The sequence below is a fragment of the Micromys minutus genome, assembly GCF_963924665.1.
Source record: "Micromys minutus genome assembly, chromosome: 28".
NCBI classification, from domain to species: Eukaryota; Metazoa; Chordata; class Mammalia; order Rodentia; family Muridae; genus Micromys; species Micromys minutus.
The window spans coordinates 33,780,288-33,808,156 of NC_137963.1; the positions used below are offsets into that span (position 1 = coordinate 33,780,288).

The following is a 27,869-nucleotide window of genomic DNA, read 5'->3' on the forward strand; positions in this document are numbered from 1 at the left end:
TTTCTAAAAGCCTAATCTTCAGAGACCTTGGTCAAGTTGGGCATTAATTGCCCACTTATGTTTGGTGCATTTAAATGGACTGAAGTGAACACAGCCTCCTCTGTGGAGATGTTCCCAGGTTTGAAACATTAGAATGTTTCAAAGATGAATTTGACTCAAAAGTCTTCTTTATTCTCAATATTTAAGAAAGCCTTGGTTTACTGAAGAAGCTTAGACACTCAATACCTGCAGAGTTTCAACCCTTTTGGGTGGGACTGTTCACTAAGAAGATTTATAAGTAGCCACAGTTACCAAGGCCTAACAGAAAGGCCTACCTATGACTCTGATTTCTCAGTGAATCGGGACTACAGCTGTAGTGTGACTATCAGTCTGGTTAGAACTTGTCTTAGTCAGAATTTCTATTCCTGCACAAACATCATGACCAAGAAGCAAGTTGGGGAGTAAAGGGTTTATTCAGCTTACACTTCCACATTGCTGTTCATCACCAAAGGAAGTCAGGACTGGAACCCAAGCAGGTCAGGAAGCAAGAGCTGATGCAGAGGCCATAGAGGGATGTCACTTACTGGCTTGGTTTTCCTGGCTTGCTCAGCCTGCTTTCTTATAGAACCCAGGTCTACTAGCCCAGAGATGGCACCACCCACAATGGGCGGGACCCTCCCCCCTTGATCACTAGTTGAGAAAATGCCTTACAGCTGGATCTCATGGAGGCATTTTTTTCTCAAAGGAGGCTCCTTTCTCTGTGGTAACTCCAGCTTGTGTTAAGCTGACAGAAAACCAGCCAGTACAGAACTCAAATCCACAGTCAATAATACCTTCTCCTGAACATCAGCCAAGCAGAGGAACTCCTGAAAAAACTCAGGGAGGAAGGTCAGCAGCCTGGATGAGTAGAAGGAGTGCTGTTGAGGGATGTGAACTCTCTCTCCTGGCATTGTCTTTAGTGTGATATCATCCTTTCCTTGAAAGATTTAATGTTCTCTATTCATAGTGTAGTATAAATTCCATGAGAGGACAGGGGTTATGTCCCTAACAGAGCATCATACACCACAGTACAAACAGTAGAACAAAAGATATTTGTTTGGTAAAAAGAACAACATAGGTTAAATTTGAAAATTGCAAATGTCCTTAATACTAGAAGGTAGAACATATTTTCTTCTAGTATAATCTGTCTGCCCTTCTAAAGACGAAAAGGAAGTTAAAAGAAATGAATCACTAGGGGAACTAAGTCAAGGTTATTATTGGACCACGTTTCAAGTTATATTCACTCTTATGCCTGCTACCCATGCTGATCATAAACCAAAACAATGTCCTTTCTAAGGTCTGACCCTAACACGGGAAGTACACTCTGGTTTGTAAGGAGTAATGCTGTCAGAAAAAATCATTAGAAAGCATACATTCCCAGTGTTGTGATTTCCCTTATCTTTGAAATAGAAATGACTGCAGAAAAGGTGACCATACATATTATAGAAATCGATGTGCATGTTTCCCACACATGCAGCTCTGCATTTTTCTTCTAAGTTTTACCTGAGCCTTAGAATGTAATTGTCTCTGTCCTATTTTGAAGGTTATTGTGTTTGATGAATTGGTTTCCATTGATGTTTAAATTTAAATATGAGACAAATGAGAAATGAAGTGATTTCTTTAAGGCCTTAACTTCACGGAGGAACGGTGATGAGAAGCCATGTTTCCTGATCTGAACTGCACCACTTTTAAAGAACAAAAGCCTCTTACCTTATAGTAGTGGTTCTCAACCTTTCTAATGCTTGGCCCCTTAATACCGTTCCTCGCACTGTGATGACCTCCAACCACTAAGTTATTTCTTTGCTACTTCATAACTGTAATTTTGCTAATGTCATGAATCATAATGCAAATATCTGTGTTTTCTAATGGTCTCCTATGACCTCTGAGAGAGGGTCACTGGGCCCTCAAAAGGGTCACAAGGTTGAGAGCCTTGGAATCTCTGCTGAATCACATGCGGTTTATAAAGAAGGAAGTCTGTAACCCACCATGAGGATGGAAGACACAACTCTACTTGTGCTAGAAGAAAATAAAAAGCCTTGCACAGCCTTTAGTGGTGTTGCCCCCACTGCCCCACATAATTCAGCACTGACAGAGGTAATGCTGCTTAAAGCACGTGTCTGTGGGAGGTAAGTGGGAAAATCCGTGTCTCAGGGCCATTTGACATTTCTTCCAGCTCTTGGCAAGTTCCATCCAATTCTGCACAGTACGTTTACTGAACAGCATTGGAGAGGTGGTTAGCTCTCTGCAGTAGTTATTTGGCACTGGCTGTTTCCTGTGAGAATGGCTCTGCCTGAGGCTTTTCTGGGGCTCAAATAGAACACAGGCTGCATGCAGGAGGGCCAAAGTGACTATGAATCAACGTCTCGGGAGTAAAGCTGAAACCATACAGGACCTTAAGAAACACCCCAGTGTCCCTGCAACTCTGTTGGCATAACTCATGTTTTCAGTCTCCAGTATATAATGATTCCCAGTTGCCTGCTTTTAATGCACCCTAGGTTAAGCTCCTCCCTTTTCCATTTCCCTTGTTGGTGTAAGTTTCTGGGATTACCACCCTGGCAAATTCCTCACATTTGAATTTTTATTTTGGAGGTCTATGCTGATGATAAGTCACAGCATTATATACATTATTCATGTTAAGAAATGACTGAGGCGCTTCTCCCCCTTTGGGGTTACTCCATAGAATTTGTCACTGTTTATATAATGCAGGTTTGAACATCAATCCAAAGGTAAAAATTTCAGACAACTAGGATTTGTTTTCTATTTAGGAAGAGTCCACACACAATCTCCAAAGATGTTGGACAAGATTAATTGGTGGTTTTGCATCTTTTGATTGAGGAATATGTCAGAGCTGTCTATGTTTATATTCAGTTCTCTCAAAATAGACTAATTTCTGTAGACTGCGAACAAATCATACAAGTAAATTCTGTGTGTACCATTTGGTTGGTCATCACAGTTTTCTCTTGAGCTAGTGGTCAGGCCAAAGTCAGTCATATATTTACAGACATCGGATAGTGATGACACAGAATCCTGTAAGCAATGCTTCCATGGACCAAACTGGGTGGACTGGGCGCAAGGAACTTGAGACAGGAAGCAGAAATGAACTGTGTGATCAGGTGTCTCCCGGGCTTGGCTGAGCTGATAAATGCCGGGTCTTCACACTGCGTGTTTCCAGTTAGACTGGTTGTGAGCCAATGGCTCCTGACACTCCACTGGGTATAGACCGAGCATCGTGAACCCAGACAACCCAGAAAACCACATTTTATTTCTCTTCTATGGGTGAGAAACTTGGACCTCCTGAAGGTAATAGAAATATTCAGCCAGAACTTAAATCCAAACATGGCCCTTAGACACCATGCTGGTTTTCTGTAGGGATAGATAAATATTTAGTTCGAGAATATTTTAGTTTTAAGGTGATTTGCCTTACCCAGCAATGAAGAAAGGACTGAAGAAATGTCTCCTGAGAAGAACTCACAATTGGATAATAAAGGTTACGCAGATTTGTTTGTTTCTTTGTATGTTTGTCTTTGGTAGTTGTTGCCTCTTAAACACTCTCTCCTGGCAAGAAAATGAAGGCTCCCAAGACTCAGGAAGCAGTAAAAAACTCCAGTAAACTCGCCGAGCTAATATTTAGGTGAGATTACTTCTTTGGGCTGCTGTCAGGGTACAGTGTTGGGTGAAGTAACATTTGTTTGTGTCTCTCCAACAACAGTCACACAATACTGTTCAGGTGTTAAGACACAATGGCCAATTTCTGCACTGTAACAACATAATCTTCTCCTCCAGAGGACACAGCAATCAGACACCCTTTGGAAACAGCCAGAGCAGTTCCTGTAGACACAAAACTTGCCAGGGCTTTGATCTCAGACTTTCTATGTTTCATAATTGTAAGACAATGAATTTATGTATTTTTTATAAATTATTCAGTATCAAGTTCTCTGTTATAGTAGCACCAGTGGACTAAGATCTTAGGTCAAATATTATGTGGCTTGAGGGAAAACAAGTCATTAAGAATGTGGGTTTTTTTTTTAGTACCAACATTCTTTTGTCTACTATCAAGAAAAATTAATCCATTTCTGAGTTACCTAAATTCTATGCAGTACACACATTATCACTCATTCACTTGGGACCTTTCCAGCTTTAGTTACATTATCTTTCTTTTGTGGATGGCCTCTGGCGTGAATTTTGAGACAGAGGTATGGAAGAGGAGAAAAGCTAATGAGATTGTCAGTTATTATCAATGAATATTACTATAAGCAATCACCATTCTGTCTTGTTTGGTACCCTGTGAAAGGCTGTAGCTGATCCTCATTAGAAATGTCTTACCAGGTTTATGCCCACCACCTTGCTTTCTTCTTTGTTAGAGAGTGCTTTATCCCCATACCACTTACTCAACTCCTAGGCTTAATAGCAGTCTTATCATGAAGACCCATCCTGAACAATGGTTTCAGACAGTGTAAGCATCCTTAGTGTGAAGCCATAAAAACAGACAGGGATGGGGGCACCCACCCATCTCAAAGTTTTTGATCCAGAAATGTTGAAAGAACAGGAACAAAAGTTGGAGCAGAGATTGAAGGAAGGGCTGACCAGGGACCATCCCACCTGAAGATCCATCCAGTCTGCAGATACCAAACCCAAGGGTGTTGCTGTGGTCAAGAGGCATTTGCTGACAGAAACCTGGTGTGACTGCTCCTTGAGAGGTCCTACCAGCAACTGACCAATGCAGATGTGAATTCTTGGAGCCAACCATGAGACTGAACTGAGCTCAGGGATGGGGAGGGGTGACTGGCAGAAGGACTGGAGGAGCAGCGGAGGTGAATTTCAACCCCATAAGAAGAACATCTACTGGCCGGACTACTCAGTGCTCCCAGAGGGATCCATGACTCCAGATACATTTGTAGAAGAGAATGGCCTTGCCTGGCAGCAGTGGGGGTGGGGACCCTTGGTCCCAGAGAGGTTTGATGCCCCAGTGTAGGGGGATGCTAGAACAGTGGGGCAGGAGAGGGTGGGCGAGGAACACCCGCATAGAGCCAAAGTGGAGGGAGGACAGGGCAGACATGGGATGGGGTTTATAAAGGGGTAACCAGAAAGTGAGATATTATTTGAGATGTAAACAAATAGAATGATTAAATAAAAAAAAATAAGAAAGAAAACAGATAGAGGCACTGTCCACACCTACTACATACACGATGTCTATAAATATACAAATCCGAAATGGCTTTATTTAGTTCTTTCTGCTCTCGAGGGTTCCTTCTCACATATTTTAGATACAGAAAAAAAAAAAAAAAACCACCATACTGCACTTTATATAACTGGTTATGCTATAAATATTTTAAAACAAAAATTTTAAAACTTCTGTATGCACACAAATTATTCTATGTTGAACATATTTCCCACCTACCCTTCCGTTCCTTGTGCCTCTTCCCCGCTTGTGATCCTTGTTCTTTTGGATACTTGATATGATTTTTGTAGTTCTGCTTTTGAAATTCAGCTAATGAGTAAGTGGCCAATGACCATGGCAGGGATCAAGAGTTACAAATTGGTAGCAAACCCGGTTTGGACTTAGTTTGTGACATTGTACAAGTGACCTAGTCTCGGAACCTCACCTATCTAAAAATCATTTGAGTGTGTGACTTGTTTAGAATGATAAGCCCAGGCTTTTATCATTACTAGAGAAAGGGATGTTTCTGATCCTGTACTTAGTGTGCACCAGAGTCTGAGGATCATGGTGGGTACCCTAGCCAGAGCTGCCAGTTGGGAAGAAAGTGATAATTACACGTGTGTGTAGGAAATACAGTTCTAAAACGGAAAATACGAACAATTGCTTATTTTACATAATGAACAATTTAACGCATTAACCTATAATCAGAGAAGAAATTAAAATACTCAAATACACTTCCTAAAGAAAACCAACAAAGGAAGCACAGTTATCATCTTTTATACACCCTCCCACCCTGAGGGCTTGGCATTGGCGAAGACCGCATAGAGTATATTGTAAGAAAAATCCATGTTAGAAAGAACAATTCCCACCATTGCTTCTCTCAGTTCTCCCGTGAGAAAGGATATGAGACTTTGTGAGGTTTTGTAAATATAATTCATTTTCAAATTGCAGTAAACATAACTAGTTTCTTTGTATAGAGGATTTTATCGGGAACGTGCCAATAGCTATGTAATCTCAACAAGTAGTTAATTTTTATGACAGGAAATACAATATGCATTCATGAAAATGTACTTTTAATCCCAACACCCAGAGGAAAACAACAGTGTTTTTTCAAATTGATTCTTTTTTAGTTGAACATACATATTTCCAAAATGGCGTCAAGTTTGAAGTTTATGCTGCTCCATCTGCATAAAAGATGACTTGGCAAAGATAATTTTGGAACTACAGTGTTTAGTGCCACTGATCTAATGGGCATAGGATGGCTGAGAGGTTAATAAGGCTTAAGGGCTACAAACCTCAGTTTCTATGAGTGAATCCACATGACAGTGTTGAGCATGAGGAGAGAGACAGGGTTGTTTGCTTTTCAGGAGCGGTCTTCTAACAAGTACATGGTTTTATGCCTTGGTCCTAGGAAAAGGAGGTCTATATGCAGATGTTTAAGATACAATGCCTTAGGTTGGGTATGGTGGCATGAACTTTACATCAGCACTCAGGAGGCAAAGGCAGGTGGGTCTCTGAGTTTAAGGTCAGCCTGGTCTATTCAGGGAGTTTTATGCCAGCTAGAAATACAGAGTAATGCCATGTTTTAATACCAACCAAACAACAAACAAAGAAACAAGAGAGGCGACTCCTTCCTGAGTGCAGATAGAAAGTCCAGGCACACCTGTAAGGCTGTTAGAATCCTGTGTTAGCAGTCCAGATGTCAGCAACTGTCAGTGGCATGTTGGGTCATGTTGATACCACAGGGCACATTCATGCTCACAGGCTAGGAAAGCCTGGAAAACTCAGATAACAACCATTCCGATTTCATGTTCCTCTACATTCACTGAACTAGCTAATCTTACTAATTCCTCATGGGCTCACAATGTAATTTTAATGGATTTATACGGTTACCCTATATGATGGACAAGAATCTTCAAATACACTGCCTGTATGTTAATAGTAAAACTTTTAGTTTTCAGCTTTGCAGACTATGATAAAATAATGAAAGACCGTGTAGCAAAGTCTGTTCATTTATGATTATTTCTGGAAGGTAGATTATATACTTTTGGATTTATAGCCTATTGCCCATCTACTTTGTCCACTAGCTGCTGTTTTAACCACTCTTTTTAAAAAAAAATGGTTGGGGGAGCTTTTCTGTCTCCTATTTTTATGGGCTCAAAGATCTAGTTGGTATATTAAGGAAACCACTTGGGTCTGTATGGTTCATGCTTAGACAGTTGACTCAGGGCTGAGAGGTGCTTAGGGTGTGTAAATCCTCTCCCAATCCAGTCCAAGCCGACGTCACATCTTCAACACACTACTTCATAAAAACTTGCTTCTGCTTGAGGAACAAAGGGTTTTCTTACATAAGTCATTCACTAGGTAAAATCTCTGCAAACATTTTCCAATGTGTTATTAACTAGAAGGTGGCTAAGTAAGCCTGTGACATCTAAATGATGCAGGATTCCATTTTTAGCAAGAAAAGAACGCACGTGGATACTCTGCGGTACACTACTTAGGCTGAAAAATAAAAGACTTTCTTTCCGCCACTGATTTCTTAGTTGGATCCTACGCTCCCTTAGAAGAGGGAAATGGCCATGTTTCTGGCTCTGGCAAATGAAATGCTAGTGGTCAGGACACACCTGACCAAATATGAGCTTTAAAGGTGAGTGTTGTGAGTCTGCAAGATTGTTTCCCCTTACAAAAGTAAACGTGGAACCACTCTGGGATGGAGGCTCCAAAGGATTTGGCTCTGCAGATAAAGATGAAGAGACAACTCCTATCAGCATATGGGAGCTACAGTGTAAGAAAGCAGCGGGTGCGTTAGTCAAGCCACTAACAAGGCAGAGAGAATTACAGTGACTGAATCTATCCCATTCAGTAAAAATCAATAATTTGGGGTGATTTATACACATTGTCTAATCTGTTATCCAGAGATAATTATGTGTACTATACTCTTGAGATGCCTCAACAGTGCACCTATAATTGCCTTCATTATTTTGACATATTAATGCAAATGTACAAAATATTTACATGTTACAAATTGTATTCACCAAACTTAGCTTGGCAGTATACTCTGAAGGGGCAGAGAGGGAGATGAGAGCCCGGAAGAAAGAGCACAAGGGATCTTGGGCCGTATCCGGTAAGTCCTATCAATACTGTGTTTTAGACCTAAGCCCAATAATGTCACAGTGCTGAAGTTAATTATTTTTTACCATACAAAATCTAGTTGAAGTCACTCAAAATACATTTTTTAAAAACAATATTTTATTGGGCCCGGAGAGATGGCTCAGTGGTTAAGAGAGGACCCAGCTCAGGCCTTCGCTCCCAACTGTCTGCCATTCCAGTTCCAGAGGATCTGATGCCGTCTCTTAACCTCTGAGGGCACCGAGCTTACTTGTGGCGCACAGACATTGATCCAGGCAAAGCACTTATACACATAAAATTAAAAGCAAGCAAATATTTTTAGAAAAAATGTCATTTAATACCCATAAGAGCTCCAGGTATTTTCTGAGTCTCTTCAGTCAATATACGTCTCCATCAAATAAAACATTTCCAAGAGAACTTTGTGGAATTGAAATATATCTTGATCAAAATGCAAAAATGTTCTTTAGGCTCTTTATGGAAGATGGATTCTAAAAGGGGAAGTTCACATTTCCACAGGTCTGTGTCTGCATTCTGCTCTCTGAAGACATGACCAAGGACTTCCTTTCTCTACGCCAGTGGTTTTCAGTCTTCCTAAAGCTTCAGCCTTTTAACACAGTTTCTAATATTGTGGTGACAACAACAATAAAGTTATTTCATTGCTACAATTTATAATTGTAATGTTGAAACTGTTATGAATTGCAATGTAGATATATACAGAATATCTGATATATAATCAATGTGAGGTCATGATTTAATTATTTCTCCACTGGAGAAAGTTCACCTATTCAGTGTAATAGTGTTGTCTATATATACACTGTAAAAGGAAAGAATATTTTAATTTATATTGTAAAACCTCCAATGTTAACATTGTTAGCTGTGTTGCTTTTGCCAAGTCAAATGCTTCTTTGTACTTCAGATTTTTCATTTGGAAGTTAAAATATGAAGAAGAATTTCTGTAGAAAATAGGACCAATATTGTTCTACTGATGCTTTAAACATACAGTTTTAAGGACTGCCAGATTTTAAATATGATTTCTTTGATGATAGAATACCAGTATTTGTGGATGGAAGGGACTGAGATCTCTGAAAGGAAGAGATTTCACGATTATTAATTCATTTTATTAACCTGTTCACAAGAGCACAGAGGCTCTGCTCATCCCTTTCTTCTTCCTTACTTCTGAGGTCGAGGGATGTTTATTTGTTTGTTGTTCTTCATAGAAACATGTACTTTTCCCAAAAGTTGCAGGAAGGAGAATTAGCCATTGAGGGAATCAGGAGAAGGCAGCATGGAGACAGAGAAAAGCAGGTTTCCAACCCACAGCCTTGATCAAATGAGCTGACTCACTCACAGTTGGGTTTCTCCTCTCAGGACAAGGTCATATGTGAGAACTTGTTTTAACCAGGACCCGATGCTTTCTGTGTCTAGAAACTCACCCACTCATTCAGTCACTCACCCACTAACCCACTCATTCACTCATTCACTCACTCATTCATTCATTCATTCATTCACTCACTCACTCACTCATTTATTCACTCACTCACTCACTCACTCACTCACTCACTCACTCACTCAGAAGACCCAAAGACAAGGATGGCATCCTGTCTTTAATACTAGCCTGGAAACCTTGAAAATGACCACAATGGACAACTGAATGTTGATTGCACTGAAGACACCATCAAGTGACGTCTGTGCAGAAAAGTAAAGGCAAAAAAAATTATTAATATTTGTCATTGTAATTAAAAGGCCATATAATTCTATTGTTCTGCTATCTACTAAATCCTGAAGTTTCTTTTTAAAACTATGTGAGCCCTCAAAGGTTATAGATAAGGGATTAAACTACGAGGAGGCTGTCTCTTCTGTCAGTGTTTGCTGTGTGTGTGTGTGTGTGTCCACACGTGCACACAGGCACAAGTGTTTAATTGGCTTACTTTCATCTTTGTGTCAAAACTGTTACTTTAAAATCATTTTTGTCAAGCATGTGTCACTCAGCAAGAATGTTCGGGTGCCTCACCTCATTAAATTTTCAAAAGCTCCCAGGATGCATTTCTATTTCTTTCTATTTAACAAAGTAATTCAAATCTTAAAGGACAAAGTCAAGTTTATATCAGCAACAAACAATGGAACCAGGACTTGAGTCCAGAAAGCTTCATGACAACTTATATTTTTTATTATATTGTAGAAGAGAAAAAGATTCTGATATTTTCCATAAGCGGAAACCAGTTTACTACTTTATTTATTTCATTGAATTTCTATTTATTTATTCATTTCATTAAAAGCTGAAGACAAAACTTTTGATATGAATTAGGTATACAAATATGAAAGAGTTGAAATGTGATCCTCATATGCAAATAGTTAAAACAACTTAATCTAAGAAGCTGCAAGCTCAGGTTAGGAGGCAGGAACAGAGAGGTCCTTCTTCCCAGATCAGAGGAACCTAATCCAATGCATTCACTGATGGCATTTGGGTTCCGTCCCTTTCACCCTAAGGCAATCAAAATCAAGTTCTTGACAAACATTGCATTATTTATTTATCCTCAAGATGTGATTTATCATTGTCATCTGATAGGTTCAATCTGAGGGGAATGAAGTGTCAAACACAGGCAATAAAACTTGCAAGTACAGTCAACCACCAAAATGGGGGGGTGGGAGAACCCTGCCTCATACATACATGTCAAGCCTTGGATGTATACATTATGCAAAGGTTTCTATCCCCCAGTCTCATCTTCTGAGAAAGCACAGCTCCATATAGCATTGATTTAAGCAAAGATACATTTGAAAGAGATTTGATGGTGCAGTTTAGTCCTGATTTTACAGAGAATAGAATAAAATTGGCTTTAGAGAAATCTATTTGTATGTGGAGAATTTTGTCCAAAGAGGATAGTTACTATTACGTATTCTGGATAAAAATATGTCATGTCAATTTTTGCAAGGGTTCATGAGTTACCACAAACAATACATTATTTTTGTTCAGACTCCTGAGACACCCAATCTGAGTGTCTTTCTCTAGGGAAATGCTCTCTCTGTAGAAAGCATGAAGTGGGCTCCTGAAATAACGTTAAAGAAAGGGCAAGATAAAGACAGTGGGATGCAGAAACGGGGAAGTGTACAAAGAACACAAGGGCTAAAGATTTAAAACCAGAAAGACTCCTGAGTTCTCTGCTATTATTTTAATTTTTCCTTTAACCGTAATACTCTAAGCCCTGTGTCTTGATCCCTCAGGGTATTACAGACGATAAGACACAGAAACAAAGCTGAGAGTTATGCCTCTTGCTAAAATGAAAACTTTTCTCCTTCTCCATCTGACTTCTCTAGCTTCTGTCCAGCCAGCATTTGCTACTTTTTGCTTATTCTATTGCTATTAGGTCATGGAAAAGCTAAAGTCTATTGGTCAGAAATACCACATGGGATTTCTCTGTGCTAAAAATCTTACACGCTAGACCCCCAGATCATTATCTACATGTTAAGATTTTGGTGTCTGAACCTCTAGGCAGAGACCAACCTGATGATGGCGCTGGGAGATGACAGGGAGATGACAGAGGACTCATTCTGCATGCCCAGCAGTCTGGCCTCAGGGTCCAGAGCACCCTGCTAGTCCATTTTACATTATGAGTCTTAGCCTGTCTGCTTTCCTCCCAATTCTCTGCCTTTCCCTTTGGTCCAGTCATTATTTTCTTTCTGCGCTCTTGTGATCCGTACGCAGTGCCCCCTCTCATTTTTGTACAGTTTTAGAACTGCCTGGGGTGATGCTGCTCTTGACCTGTTACCGCCACAAGACCATTTATGCTGCTCAGCGCATCAACAGGCAGCTCATTACCACTTTTTCCAAGTGAGTCAAAACGAGTGCCTACTTTGCCAGAAAATTTGAATTATGGGTGTTGGTTCATGTCTATTCCCTCAGCAACTTCCAGGAATACACCAAACATACCTAGTCTGCGCTCAAAGAAGTGACCAAGAAAATGCCTGTGAGAGTTCAACAATGAGCAGCCAAGTGTTTCTCATCCTTGCGTGGCATCACACAATCATTACAGCAAGTCCACAATAGGCTGCCTTCACAAGAAGATTTGTACCTTCCAGGTACAGAAGAAGCTTAGTTACATGCAAAACACTCAGAAAAGGCAAGCACACAATGCCTCAGGGAAACTGTAGACATCAAATTTTATGTTGAATTAATAAATTGGTGGAATAAAGGTAGTGAAAAAAATCTGGTTCCAAATGCCAACAATTAACTTTCTCTCATTATTTCCCACTCTTTCTCCTCTCCTTCCCTCCCTCCATCCCTTCTTTCTAATCTCTCTCCCTTCTTCCTTCCCTTCTTCCCAGTCCTCCTTTGCTACATATCTTTTGAACTCTTCTATTAAACCCAAAAGATGCTTTAACATCTAACAAGAATACATGCACCACTATGTTCATAGCAGCCTTATTTATAATAGCCAGAAGCTGGAAAGAACCCAGATGTCCTTCAGTAGAGGAATGGATACAGAAAGTGTGGTATCACACAATGGAGTACTACTCAGCTATTAGAAAGAATGACTCTAGAAAATTCTTAGGTAAATGAATGGAACTATAAAATATTATCCTGAGTGATGCATCCCAGTCACAAAAGAACACACATGGTATGCAATCACTGATAAGTGGATATTAGCCCAACAGCTTGGAATACCTGATACAATTCACAGACCACATGAAGCTCAATGAGAAGGAAGACCAAAGTGTGGATGCCTCAGTCCTTCTTAGATGGGGGAACAAAATACTCACAGGAAGAAATGTTGAGACAAAGTGTGGAGCAGAGCCTGAAGGGAAGGCCATCCAGAGACTGCCCCACCTGGGAATCCATCCCATATCCAGCCACCAAACCCAGACAATAATGTGGATGCCAAGAAGTGCTTGCTGACAGGATATAGCTGTCTCCTGAGAGGCTCTGCCAGAGAATGACAAATACAGAGGTGGATTCTCATAGCCAACCATTGGACTGAGAATGGGGTTTCCAATGGAGGAGTTAGAGAAAGAACTGAAGGAGCTGAAGGGGTTTGCAACCCCATAGGAAGAACAACAATATCAACAACAAGATCCTCCAGAGCTCCCAGAGACTAAACTACAAAAGACTACACATGAAGGTACCCACAGTTCCAGCCACACATGTAGCAGAGGATGGCCTTGTCAGACATCGATGGGAGAAGTCCTTGGTCCCGGGAAGGCTCGATGCCCCAGTGTAGGGAAATGCCAGAGCAGGGAGGCAAGAGGGAGTGAAGGGGTGGGTGTGGGAGCACCCTCATAGAAGCAGGAGGAAAGGGATGGGATAGGGAGTTTCTGGAGGGGAAACCAGAAAAGGGGATAACATTTGAAATGTAAATAAAAAATCTAATAAAATGAAACAAATAATGGAATAAAAACTGTAGTAGAAATGGTACTAGACATTCTGGGTGGCAATATATAGATGCAAGCCCCGGTAGGCTAAGGATAGAAGAAGTGTCACAGATCAATGTCAGTGTTGGGATTTGGGCCTCAGTGTCTGTGAAATAGGACAGGACATGTGCTGGAAGAGCAGATCCTCTGTAAAGCCAGTATTCCTGAAAAGTTGTTCCTCACTCCCAAGAAGGGAGGCACCGCTAGAGTAGAAAGTACAGTAGAACATAGGAACAGAATGCTCTGGCTCTGGGGCCATGGAAGCTGGATCTCCAATAATAAAGCCAAAGTGCAAGAATAATATTCATTTAAAAGTCTCTCCAAAGCACTGCTCCCCAAACCTAATACCCACATGAATCCTAAAAAAATCTGTCCACTGTGAGCTATGGCATCAGACCTAGCAAATAAGAGGCCTAATCACCTTATACTAAGAGTATGTAAAATGCATGTGCTACAGTTAAAGTCATGCAAGAAAAGACAAAGCTATGAGATTAACACTACAAAGTTGGAAGACTAAAGCAAAAGCACACAGAATTTTTAGAAATTAAATAGAAATGAGATGAATGAAGAGAAAATGTATAGAAAGAAGTAGAAAGGAATAAAATACATCAGGAAGTTGTTACAGTGAACTGAAAATGCAATATTATTTGAGTGTTCATCCTGTGTCTTTTGCTGGGGTAGAGAATGAACAGACAGACAGACGTCTATTTACCCAGAGAGGGTATCAATGGCAGATGAAAGCCAACATTCTACTCTATTCTAACGTAGTGAGCCGGTGATATTATTGGGGTTACTTTCTAATGGAGGTAGCTAAATCACTGAAAGCCCACTTGGGCATTGGTGAAGACTAAAGAAACTTGTATCCTTGAAGCTCTCTGCAAGATCTGTTAGCTAGCAAGACAGTCTCCTCTCCCCATAAATTGTTTGACTACCTTTATCATCTTGAAGAGGAACCTTATGAATCTTGTTCCGTTTCAAGAGTCTTCTAAGCCTTGTAATTTTTGTGTCTTTCTTGTGTCTTAGGAGTCCTCCTCCTCCCTCCACAAGGGCACATTTTTATCAGGACAAAATTTCTATATGTCATTAATATTAAAAATGCAAAACAAATTATAGTAGAAATTCACACTTAGGAATCAGAGCACATCTAGGAAAGGGAACAAACATTACAATCAACTGAAAAGAAAGGGTGGATCACCTACTGAGAAGAGCTAATGTGGGAGGAGTTTGCAGCAGCAACAACACTCTCAGGGAGTAAAAGGAAGCAGAATACTGTTAACTCTTCTACCCCTGGAAATTTCATGCCAAGTAAAGTCACCATTTCTGTTATCCTAATATGAAGTCAACTTCAAACAAGTGTTAAAAACGTTGACTTGGTTCAGATGACTTCTGAAAAACCTGCTAAAGGATGAACTAAAGATTAAAACTATTCTGAGTTTCCATCTCACCCCAGTCAGAAGAGTGTCACTGATGGGTCAAATGGTGAGAAATGCTGGTCTGGATATGGGGAAAGGGGACTCCTAGTCACTGTGGGTGGGAGGGTCACTGTGTAAACATTATGGAAGGCAGAGTGGCAGCTTCTCAAACAGCTAGGACTACTGTATGCACCAGTGATAACCTCTCTTGGTTGTCTACTCAAAGGTTTGTATAGCCTTTATGTTCATCTCTGAGCAACACCCAGAAAATAGAAACAGTCTAGATGTCCATCAGCTGACGAATGGATAATTAAAATGTGGTACATATAAACAGTGGAATTTTATCAAGATAAAAGACAAAAATAGAAATATGGATTTTGCAGGAAAATGGATGGAGGTAGAAAAAAATAGGTTGAAGTAATCCAGGCTTAGAACGATAAACTAGAAAGATAAGCACCACATATTATCTCTCAGATCAGGATCCTTGCTTCATTCTTTAGATTTATGTGTTTAGCTTGCAGTACATGTAGAAGCCAGGAAACCATTAGATGTCTACTGTGATAGAGAAAGCCATAATGGAGGAAGACAGTGGAGTAGGTGTGATATGAAAAGAGAGAGGAGAACATTGCAAAAAAGTGTCTAAACTGGGAAGGGGAATACAAATGGAGGGAGGGTTAACCGAAATGAAGGGTGAGTGAAATAGGCAAAGGAAACCTATTCTTTGTAATAAAAAGTATAGGTACAAAGAAATGCACTCAATGCTCCCAGAGACGGAACCACCAACCAAAGAGCAAGCATGGGCTAAATCTAGCCCAATGGACATAAACAGCAAATGTGCAGCTCAGCCTTTATGTGAATACTCCAACAACTGGGATAGGGACTCTCCCTGAATCTGTTGCCTGCATCCCTGTAGATCCCATTCCCCTAACTGGGCCACCTTGTCTGACCTCAGTGGGAGAGGATGTACCTGGTCCTGCAGTGACTAGATGTGCTCGGAATGGGGGAACAGTAGGGAAAGGGTAATACCCAGAGGAGGCTCTCCCTTTTTAAAGGAGGAAGAATGAGGCAGGTATCTGCATGAGGGGAAACTTGGAGAAGGGGGTGGGTCTGATATTTGTATGTAAAGTGAATAAATAAAAAATTTTAAATCTACTAAAGTTTTCAAATAAGAAATAATGTGCAAGAAGGTGAAATCATGGGCCTTTCTGGTGATGCTATTCCGGTACCATGCCGCTGGTTTCCTCCTCAGCAACCGTTGATCATGGAGACCCACAGAATAACACTCCTGTTAATTGTCCTGGTTATTCACCAGAAATAATGTTTAAGATTATTTTGCTGAAGATGCACCATACCCTGGATGTAAGGTTTATAGAAATGAATCTAGGCTTGAACTGAAAGCTTCCTCCCTGCTGGTTCGCTATCAGAGCATCCGAAGGTTAGAGCACCTTTGGAGAAAAGGCACTGATGGACTTACCCAGACGCAAACCCTATAAAAGATGATCCCAACCTGCCAGGTAAGATGTACTCACTGATGTAATAGGAACATGACTGTTAGGAGAGGAATCATCTGGTCTCTGATTGGGTTTGAGGCTCAGTCCACATTAAAGTATACCCTATAAACCCAGTTAAGAATCCCATGGCTAAATAGAGAGGGATTAGTACTGTTGTTTAGCTAACGCAAAAATATCTTTTAAATGTTTATTTTTATACATATAGACAAATGTTGCCCTCAGCTTTTATCAGAGACATTGTTCTTTGCCTTGAAAGACAGTGTACCTACAGAGAAGACTTATTCTCTCTCCAGAATGAACCTTTTAATTGGTTTCTTGGAGCAATGTAGTTAGCCTAAAACCATTTATACACAAACAACAAAAACAGACTCATCAGGTTGTATTTATTTGTGCACATGTGTGTATGTGTGAGAGTGTGTGTATGTGTGTGTGAGTGTGTGTGTATGTGTGAGAGTGTGTATGTGTGTGTGAGTGTGTGTGTATGAGAGTGAGTGTCTGTATGCATGTGTATGTGTGAGAGTGTGTGTGTGTGAGAGAGAGAGAGTGTGTGTGAGTGTATGTGTGAGAGTGTGTGTATGTGTGTGTGAGAGAATGTGTGTATGTGTGTGAGAGAGAGTGTGTGTATGTGTGTATGAGAGAGAGAGAGAGAGAGAGAGAGAGAGTGTTAAAAGGCTATCAGTTTGAGAGTGGGGATATGGAAAGAGGGAGGAGCTAGAAGGAGGAAATGAAATTATATTTTAATTAACATTGTATAAAAAATACATGTAAATTATATTATATGTTGTTAGACATTGGCCACATTAGCAACATTTTACTGTCCCTGGGGGAAAACATTTAAAGCAATCATGGAAAAATTGTACGTTTTGTTCTTAGTTTCTTGGTAGTGGGTTGGGGATTTGTTTTCTTGTGTATAATATCTATCCTAATTAAAAAAAAACAATATTCACTGATGGAATTGACATTTTAACCTTGTAATTTTGGCTACAGTTTCTGCTACTCTCATCACAGTGCCTGGAAAAAATACAGGAAAATGACCCAGTGTTTGTTAACACAACCGTGAGAACCACTGGGTTACCTTGAGGTTCCCTGTCTCTTACTTTTCAACTACGTTCCATCCCTCACCCCTTCTGCTGAGTCCAGAGAGAAGTTAGCGATACAACTGAACTGAACAGAATGACGACACAGCAAAAACAGAAGGAACCGTTTCTCCGTTCCCGGGGTTTCCAGATCATATTGATGACAGCATCAAGGTGAGCCACAGAAGGGTTAATTTATGTAGCTTCTACTTCACCAGCCAAGTTCATCAGTCTCGCATGAGAGCTAAAAGCCTTCAAAAAGTACAGTTTCCAGCAATGAATTCTCCCTTGTTTAAGACTTGGCTCCTGCTGGGTGTGGGGGGCAAATCTAAAGCAAAAGTGTGTTGGGAGACTACAGATGACAGCAGGTGACTTATTCTTCATTTTCTGCATAGGCAGCAAGAAAAAGGACCCTTTTATCCATAACAATTTCAACAGCAAGAAGTAGGGCCCATAGTTTATACACTGCCCTGATAGTATCTGACTGGTGTTGGCCATTACATCATGGAACAAATTAAAAGCAGTATGTACACATTATAGAGGTGAGTTATTTGTTTATGCTTCTTGAAGTTTAGCTTAATTAATTCTATATAAGCTTTGACCTTCTCTCTTATTCCACCAGGTTCTGTGATACAAGCAAGCTGTTTCACAAATGTCAAACAGAGAATGAATTGCCAGGTCACACTGCTCTTCCCCTAAATGCCCACCAGATAACACACAGATCAGACCAGTTTTAAACTCAAAAAGTTACTATGATTCATACGGTGTGTATATAAAAGTTTCTAGGTAGGTGAGGTCATACTAGCTCATAATGCTAGCACTCACGAGTCTAAAGCAGGCGGATTGCCATGAGGTCAAGTGAGTCTGGACTAAATAGGATGATTCTGTGTCTAAACACCACCACCACCACCACCACCAACAAGGTAAAAAGCCAGCATGGTTATGGAAAGTCTGTATTTGTTAGGATTTGTAGTAGTTTTAGCATGAGTGCCTCTTTCCACAGAGTAAATAGATCAATACCCATAATCCCCAGTCAACCCAGAAGATGTACATCATAAAAGATGCTACCACTACCCTTGGGATGGTGTGATTATTTACACAGCTATCCAGACTGGATGCTCAGGAACTTTTCAGCTCTTTACAGTTCATATTTAAGTCCCTTATTTATGATTAAAAAAAGTCCCTTAGGTGACCTATCTCAAGAAGACCAAACAGTAACATGGATAGAAAACCAATATTTTACTCTCCAATAACTTGGGAAATAGACTTTTGGACGTGTGACTCCCATTTCCCGAATGTCCTCATCTTTGTCTCCACAGCAAATGCTCTGCAGAGGAAAAGGCTATGGGGAAGGATGCTGGAAAGTAGCAAGAAGAGATGCAGGAGAAATAGTGAAGCAGCTCCCAGAGATGCAGGACAGGAGCAGCATCCCATCACTTGAGTGTTCTAACATTCCAGAGAAAAATGCACAGGAGTGGTCAGTTCTATTCTGTCCATCCTCAGACTCCAGAGGCCAAAGAGCATGAACTAGTAACATCGGTAAACTGCCTGCCTTCTTGTAGTTTTGAAAAAGGATATTGATTTTTAAAGGAGAATTTAATTAAAACACTTTCAATGACTTTCATAGGTAATGTATTTATAGGATCATTGAAAAATAATGAAACAGAATAAAAATGCACTTTGTCCTAAAGAGACAGTTTCAAAACCTTATTTATGGTTTTTCATTTAATAGGCATCCTTTTTAAATGATCAATTCTCTTTGTGATGTTAATGTTTGGCCCAATGATAAGATTTAAGTAATTTCACAAAAGAATACATAATCACAGCGTGACATTTGCTATTTCATCAGGTTCATAGCTTTAAAAACACACTTACCTCAACAAATATGAAACACGGAAGGATGGAGTAACTGCGTTGAGTGTTGTTTTCTACAGCCATTTCTCAAACCATGTGGGGAGACTGCACTGTCAGAAATACTTCAGGCTGAAACAGAAATAGATTGTAAGGTGTAACAGCTGCGTGTTGAGAAGTGCCTTCAGCTGTGCAGATTGAGAACAACCAAGGCATTAATTTACAACACAGATGAGCTAGAAGCCTGTTTCTACCAGCTGAGAATAGTCTTAGAGGAACATTGACTGGGTAAGGAATGTCTCATGCACACAGCTATAGCAAACAAGACTATCAGTCTGGGTACTCCTCTGTGTCTTAACCCAGTAGACTGCTGTCATGCAACAAAACACAGTTTCTGGTATAAAAGATTTCCTATTGTCATTCCTCCAGGAATTATCCGACCTGTGCCTAATTCTAGTTTACAGCCTTGTTTGGTCTGCTTGTTTGGATCTGCCCTTTCCTCTCCCTTTGGGGACAAGATCATCTACAAACACTAATCTCCCCCATTCTTTCCTGAACTGTAATTATTTGCCCTTGCTTGTGACTACACAGCAAACAACTACGTTGGGTTAATATGTCACTGGCTTACCTTTCTGTGTACCCCTTGACCTGTGAGTATGACCCCAGCGTGAAACATTAAAGCAATAAATTCATTCTCCATACCTACAAGAATGGAGAACTAGACTATAGCAAATTAATCTCAGATATTTTATTAGATCATCTCTGTCCTGCTCTCAACTGAAAATATTCTTCTAGTAGGGGATACATTAATTTGGATTTTTCTTATCAGAAGGAATGAAGCTGAGGTTTTAGACTTTCTGAGACTTTCTAGATAAAAAAACTTTCCAAGACATGTTTTACTCTTTGTCCCAAACAGTACCACTTGTAGGTCACAGATGCTCTTACTAGCTACGAGTTGTTTTGCCCTTACTCTGTTTCTTTGCTATTATGACTAATGATTCTGTAGATTTTGATATGAAGAGTCACACAGGAACTGCAGGGCTACTTGAATAGCCAATTGCATCTGCTAAAGTCTTTATTTAGCTAATGTCTCTTCATTAAAGTATCTCATACCTTACATGTTGCAAAGTAAAATTCTTAAATTAGAATCTCTTCTAAGTGGTCACATTCTCAAGTGTTAATTATTCCCAGATCAAATATAATTTATATTTTGTTATCTGTAATCATAACAATATAGAATTTTAACTCTCAGACACCTTTTGAAAATTTAAATGGACATTATATGCTATTAAATAATAACTATAATATACTTACTATTTTATTATTCAACATTGGAATTTAGAACTAATATTGTCTTTATTAAGAAAAAGACATGCATATGCATTTTACACACTGGATTAAAACTCAGGTCTTACTTTGTTTAATTTTACTTTCTTCAAATATAATGAAATTCAGTTATCGTTCTTTATCATTCAGATGTGATTTCTTGTTAGCATCAACTAAGTACAATACCATAAATAGGACAAATTTAAAAATTGATCATGTCCAAGTAATAAGGATTACCCAGGAAAGCCAAGGCATGAGATACATAGTATTTTAAGTGATTTTTACATAGACTAAATAAATAGAAACAAAATGGAAAAACAAGACATATTTCCAATGTAATTATGCTTCTTTACATTTGCATGACAGATATATCAGTATTCTCCATACATCCCCATTATAACATTTTTATGGTCTACCTTTTTAATTATAGCGATTCTAATATGTATAAAATAATATTTCACTGTGGTTTTAAATGAGCATTTTCTTTCTGTTAACAAAAGAACTAATCAATTTTTTATGTGTGTACCAGGCATTTACATCTTTTGTGAAATATCTTTTTAAAACTTGCAACTTTTGTGATGGGCTTCTTCACTGTATTATTTTCAGGTTGTAATTTCTTTTTGTATGTACTGGATAGTTGTAATTTATTAAATATATATTTTATAATTTTTTTCTTCCAGATTCTTGCTTGCCTTTCAGTTTCTAATGATATATTTTATATGCACATTTTCCTAATGCAATAACAATTTTAATTAGAGACTTTAATTTTAAAGACCATTAAATACAAAAATTTATTACCCTATTATACTCATCCAGGTTTTCAACTGCAACTTAAAATTGTAAAAAGATATAAATCAATGCTGAGATAAAATAAGTGCTAGGATGTTTTAGGAAAAAAAAATCTATCAACATAGATAAAGAATAGTAAATAAATGAGCTGAAAAATTCACATCGCCAATGAACCTATGAAATATTCACCAGTTTATTTATTACTTCAGGCTCTATAAATGCCAACAAACAACATGGAGAAACTTTACATATGTGGGATTAGAAAAGAGATGCAGGGTGGATGGCCACAAATTTTGAGCCCAATGAAGCAGCAGACACTGTTCACGCAGCTGGTAGAAACGGGTTTTGAAGAGTGAATCAATGGCACTAATGTAAAATATGCTCAGTTCTTCCGTACAGAACAAAACCCTCAGAAAAATCTCCCCATCCCTGACCCTGTTGCATTTCTATTACACTAGCAACGAGCAATCAGAAAAACAAGCGAGAAAAGAATTCCATGCACAATAAAACCTTCAGACTTAGGATTAAGTGCAACCAAGAAGGTGCACTGCACTCTCTGTGCTAACCATGACAGAACACTCAGGAAAGAATTGAAAGACACCCACAAAGGAAAGACACCCCATGTTAATGAATTCAAAGAACCAATATAGCTAAAAGGAGCAGACAAGGTTGTGTGTGGTGATACGTGCTTTTAATCCCAGCACTTGGGAGGCAGAGGCCGCTGGATCTCTTTGAGTTTGAGTCCAGGCTAGCCTACAGAGCAAGTTCCAGGATAAAATATATCAATTTTCTAAACGACTAAAGATAGACCAGAGTTAATCCAATTGCTAACAAAATTTCAAAGGCATTTTCCATTTTCTTAAAAAAGGCAATCTTAAATAATACTTCATGGTGACATTCCTATATATTGATTGCAGCGTTTTACTAAAGCCTGGGAAATTATAAGGTTCAGGGTTGTATTAAGTCCAGTGACTTGTCATATCTCTTCTATACTGCTCCAGTGAGTGGGGGAAGGACAGCAATACTGAGTCCTTTCCCCAGTGTAGGGGAATGCCAGGGTATTGAGGTGGGAGTGGGTGAGAGGGGAAACATCGTCATAGAAGCAGGAGGGGAAATGGGAGAGTGGAGAACTGGGAAAGGGGATAACATTTGAAATGTAAATACATAAACTATTCAATAAAAAGGAAAGGCAAATGCAGCTCATTTGGGGACAGTATAATCTCCAGGCTTCCCACTAGACATCAGGAAAACCAGACCCCACAATGTCCAGCAGCATTAACAGCCATTTGCAATGAGGCACCATCTCAGACCCTCTGATCAGCAAGAGGAAAATAATTTAGTACATAACATGTTCAGGTTTATACCATATTGACGATAAAACATAATTTTTATTTTCATGAAGGGGCTTAAAATTCAAAATGTCTTTGGGCTCATGTAATGACAAATGCAGACCAGGTTTGAGCAGATGTGGGGAAAGATTTGTTAGATGAGTTGTTCTGATTGACTGGAAGAAGGTTAAGCATTCTCCTGCCAGGCTGGGGGAGGGGGCGCACTCCAGAAAAGCTTCTAGAGCCATGAATGCACTGGGCTTATTTGTGAAACTTTAAGAGCAATACTAGACCCAATATAGGAAATGCAAGAAGGAGGCGTGAATGCTGTCACCAAACTCCATTCACCTACTCCCTCTTCACTACGCACAAACTCTCAAGATGAGAATACCTCAAGGCTACAAACTCGGCACTGGGTATTTCCATATTAAGTGGAAACATCATAGGAAAGGAGGAGTGTTAATACTGACGGGCAGCTCCCTTTCTTGTGAATGATCTCAGACAACTCATTTCATCTCCAGGTAAGTATTACTGTACTGTGAACCACACTTCAGTGGAATCTCAACTCAATGTCCTCTGATGGGTTTCCCCTGAAATTTTCATATTGTTTCCTCTTGTTCCTGGGAAGGATACCAATTTGTTGTGAATCCAAGACAGATTATCAAGTACCCATGTTAGTGATACAAAAAATGAAATAAGGAGATGAGAATATGGGAATAAATATCTTTATTTACAAGGTGTTTGAAATTAAATTGGCTGGTCAGCCCAGGAAGCTCCTGGAAATAAATGAGGCTTTGAAAATGAACATCTATAACTTAGCAACTCCCATGTCTAACTTTGGTATGAATTAAATTGTCCTAACCATCCAGCACTGATAATTTTAGGAAAATGTGAGCCTGCTCTCTGTAAAAAAAAATGTATATTATGCTAATTTTGCAAAGAAAACCATGGTAGCTTTTCAAAATGCCAACAGGAAGGCTACCGATAGTGTTTCCTCTCTGAGGAAACCTAACACTCTCTACTCTGAACCCACATTGGTTTAAAAAAAGTCTCTCAGCCTTAGTACTGTTGACTTTTTAGTCTACAGAGTTTTGTGGAGAAGGGTTTTCTGAGCATTGCTGAGTGCTTAGCCCTATGAAAGGCCTTCGCACACAAAATACAGTAGAAAGCAGGCCATCTTCTCACCCAAGGTGTGATGACCAAAACTGTTCTCAGATACTGCTGAATATCCCCTTCAAGTGGGAACACTGTTTTCAGTGAACAGCAGCAGAATCTATAGCCCATACCACCACAACAGCATTTTCTGATGTATTACAGTATTTTGCCTAGTGTTTCTAGAATCTTCTCAAACTTAGGTTTAAATTAAAATTAAAGTGAGACCGTGGCTAGCATTAAAAGTGGAAAGGGAAACTAGAGCTTTCTCTATGACATGAAATAGAGGGTAGGGGCCCCCATGGTGGAGAACTACTACTTTAGGACTGTAGACACAGAAACATGGCCTTGAAGCTGCTTTGTCTGACCGGAATAAAGTCCCCAAATTCGGCCATAGGAATGAGCTGGATTTGCCTAGTACCTAACAAAGAAGAAACTGGAATTTGGCATGGTGTTTTACTTGTATATAAGAAATTAAAGAGATTCCAGAGTTCAAATGTCATATTAAGATAAGCACAATCCTACTATACTTTAAGTTACAAGCATCCCGAGTTTACAGAGAAAGCAAGGGGGCTCTATTTTTAGGTACTTTAGGCTAAGATTCTTAAAGAGGCTTAATTTATTTGAAAATATATTTAAAAATTGTAAAGTCAGCAAAAATACCCCCAAATCTATTTGAACATATATAATGACATTTCCAAAATGTAAAATTTCAGCAACTTTACTAAATTTAGTGTTTGTTAAAATTCAATGTATATGAAAATAAATTGTAGGAAAGATTATCTTAATTCTAAAAATTTACTTTCAAATAAATTATGAGTAAATATAAATTAAACTGCTGACATCTATAAATTATTTTAAAAAACATTTTTTGTTCATTTTACTTTGCTCCCAAATATACACTTTTATTTTTTACGTATAAATTCTACTTAATAGGCTTCTCATCATAGGAAAGAGGCTCGAAATGTGACCACCGAAAAAAATCTATTTTAAAAATTTTATTTTTTATATGAGTACACTGTCACTGTCTTCAGACACACCAGAATAGTACATTAAATCCCATTACAGATGACTGTGAGCTACCATGTGGTTGCTAGGAATTGAACTCAGGACCTTGAGAAAAGCAGTCAGTGCTCTTAACCACTGAGCCATCTCTCCAGCCCTACAGAAAACAATCTTATGAACCTTCAAATATCCCTGGAGGGATTTTGCATTATAGGAGTCAAAGAATCTGAAACACGATTTCTTTCTTGAAACAATCAGAAGGCAACAGAACAAAACCCAAAAGCATAGAGAGTCCTTCCCTTGAGACTTCTCTCTTTACACCACTTGCTCTTTCATACTTTCCCAGGCTTTGGAGGCTTTATACATTAAACACATACATGTAGTGATTGAAAGCTAAGAGCCACACCAGGGAGAATACGTTCCATTTGTCTTTCCCCATTTGGGTTAACCTCACTCAGAGTATATTTCCCAGATCTAATCATTTGCCCGCAGCTTTCATAATTCCATGTTACTCTGCTGATGAATACGAGTCCATATGACTTCTCCAGACTTCAGCAGAATCCTGACATCCACGTGCAGAGGAGGAAGCTACTCAAGTCCCAGCGAAGCCATTAGAAAGGCTAAACATAAATAACTCTTAGAGCTCACACACAGCCCAGCCTTCTCATCAAAATAAGTGGAAAGACCTCCAGGATCTCCAGGTGTCTATCTGCCAGAGTGCCGGATTTTCAGGTGTATTAGCTCCAGTATGAAACGTTTCTTATCCAGATGCCACAAATAGTGGTGGGTAATAATTCTTGCAGCATGCATTTTGGATTTTATTCTTTCATTTTTTTTTAACTCACAGTTCTAATTTTTTTCAGGTACGCCTTTGATCTATTATATCATGGCTAATATTTGGGGCCACTGAGTTGCTTTTCCTTGTCATACCTCCTTGTCACAAGAGCTTATTTCTTTCCCCTTTATTATTTTAAAGATACATGTACAGATTTTTAAAAGCATTTTGGCATAAAACTATATGAATATATTTTTATCAGTACTTGATTTTTTAAAGGTTTGTTAGTATGCATCAAAATCTTCCTAGTTACCATAAACATAAAGTACATGTAAAACCAAACATAACATGGAAATAGTCAAAGTTTTCTCAGTGTCCATAGATTAAACATAATAATTTTTAAATATCAAAAATTGCCACAAGGCTATCTTCTTAGCTCTTGAGTTATTAACGGTTTAAGGTCTAGGTGTACCCCACTCTGCGTGGGTGCTATTCACTTATAACAAGAGCTTATTTTAACAAGTGTGTGTTGATAAGACCAGAACCCATGGCCCAGGTCTTAACAACAGCCTCTTCTGATGTTTTCTACAACATTCATTCTGGTGCTTCTACAAGCTTCCAAAAGTTAGGTTAGTTTAAGTGTAAAGTGAGAATGTAGCTAGCATTAAACGTGGAGAAACAGGAGCTTATTTCCATATGGTGTCGAATAGTAATTGCAGAGGAGGAGGCTTAAGTTGAAAGGAGAAAATGAAAAGGTAAGGAAAAAATGACTTGTGAGAGGACCGTTTCATTTTGTCTTTCAGTTCCCATGGGGAGCCATGATCCCCAGAGACAGTTCATCCTGAACATACGTTAAAGATGCGTTAACTGCCTGGGTGGTATGTGCTGCCTCTCACTATTCTGCATCACCTCCATTCAATCCATGGTCTCCAGTCAAGATCACAGTGTGCATTTAATTTCCCAGCGATGGGAAAACCCAGCCGTGTTTTTAAAGCAACAGAGCCATTAAGAGACAGGAACAAACGAAACCAAACTGTAGGTGGATGTAAAACAGATTTCATCAATGTATCAGGAGGGCACTACATATGCTTTTAGGAGAAACACTTTGCTGAGCTTTAGAGATGTTTTCCAAAGCTTGTCGGGCATGACAGTTTGAGAGGCACATGATGGGAGGCGGTGATGTGTTGCAGTGAATATTCAATAACAAAAATTGTTTATCTCTTTATCGGCCCCACAGATAATCACTCCACGGACTCATTTCTAGTACAGAGCTGGAGCACAGCCTCTGTTGCTCAGGCCGAGCCCCGACCCAGGTATCACTCAGTTCACCCGACTCTCTTCCCTTGGCAGTTTTCCTCCGCCTTCCCTATTGCCTCCACTTGGGGTGTTTCTTTACCCCAAAGCTCAACTCAATCACAACTCTATTGCCCGATAGCTTTTCATACACGTTTGTATATCAAACTCTCAATCCATAAACCCTCTACACAATAAGATTTCAACAAATAGACAAAGATACAAACTGCCCTTCTATAAGAGATCTAAGACCCATACAATCCTTAAAATATTCATAATTACTTAATGCCAATTAATCCCACCTGGATCTAATCCATTCTTCTGAAGGTCCATCTTGGAATTCCCCTCGGTCCACCTCCATCCTCTGACCTTTGCCTCTCTCTCCACCTCCCTTACCCTGCCCAGTCACGGCCCTTCTTTATTTTACTAATTAAAATGGGAAGGTTCAGATGAAGTCACCTCACGAGTATGTGACTAGGCAGTCCTTCTTGGGTAAGTGAATTAGCATCAAAATGGATACAGCTTCAGGATTATCTATCTGGGGAAGTGGAATTAATATTAAAATTGAACAGCTATAGGACCACCTACAGCAATGGGACTATTTTCTTCAGTCTTTCCCTTCTTGAAGTTAAACACATGCCCC

At 39.4% G+C, this 27,869-nt stretch overlaps 1 protein-coding gene across 1 annotated transcript in view; it reads right to left on the reverse strand.

Moving 5' to 3' along the window:
• PLPPR1 (phospholipid phosphatase related 1) overlaps positions 1–19,645 on the reverse strand; it is a gene marked incomplete at both ends in the record, with an annotated part of 126,966 nt that extends 107,321 nt beyond the window's left edge. The window contains one exon of the mRNA XM_080940208.1: positions 19,583–19,645. Coding sequence (XP_080796334.1) covers positions 19,583–19,645 — 63 coding nt within the window. The remainder of the gene's footprint in view (positions 1–19,582) is intronic.
• Between the last annotated feature and the right edge of the window lie 8,224 nt (positions 19,646–27,869).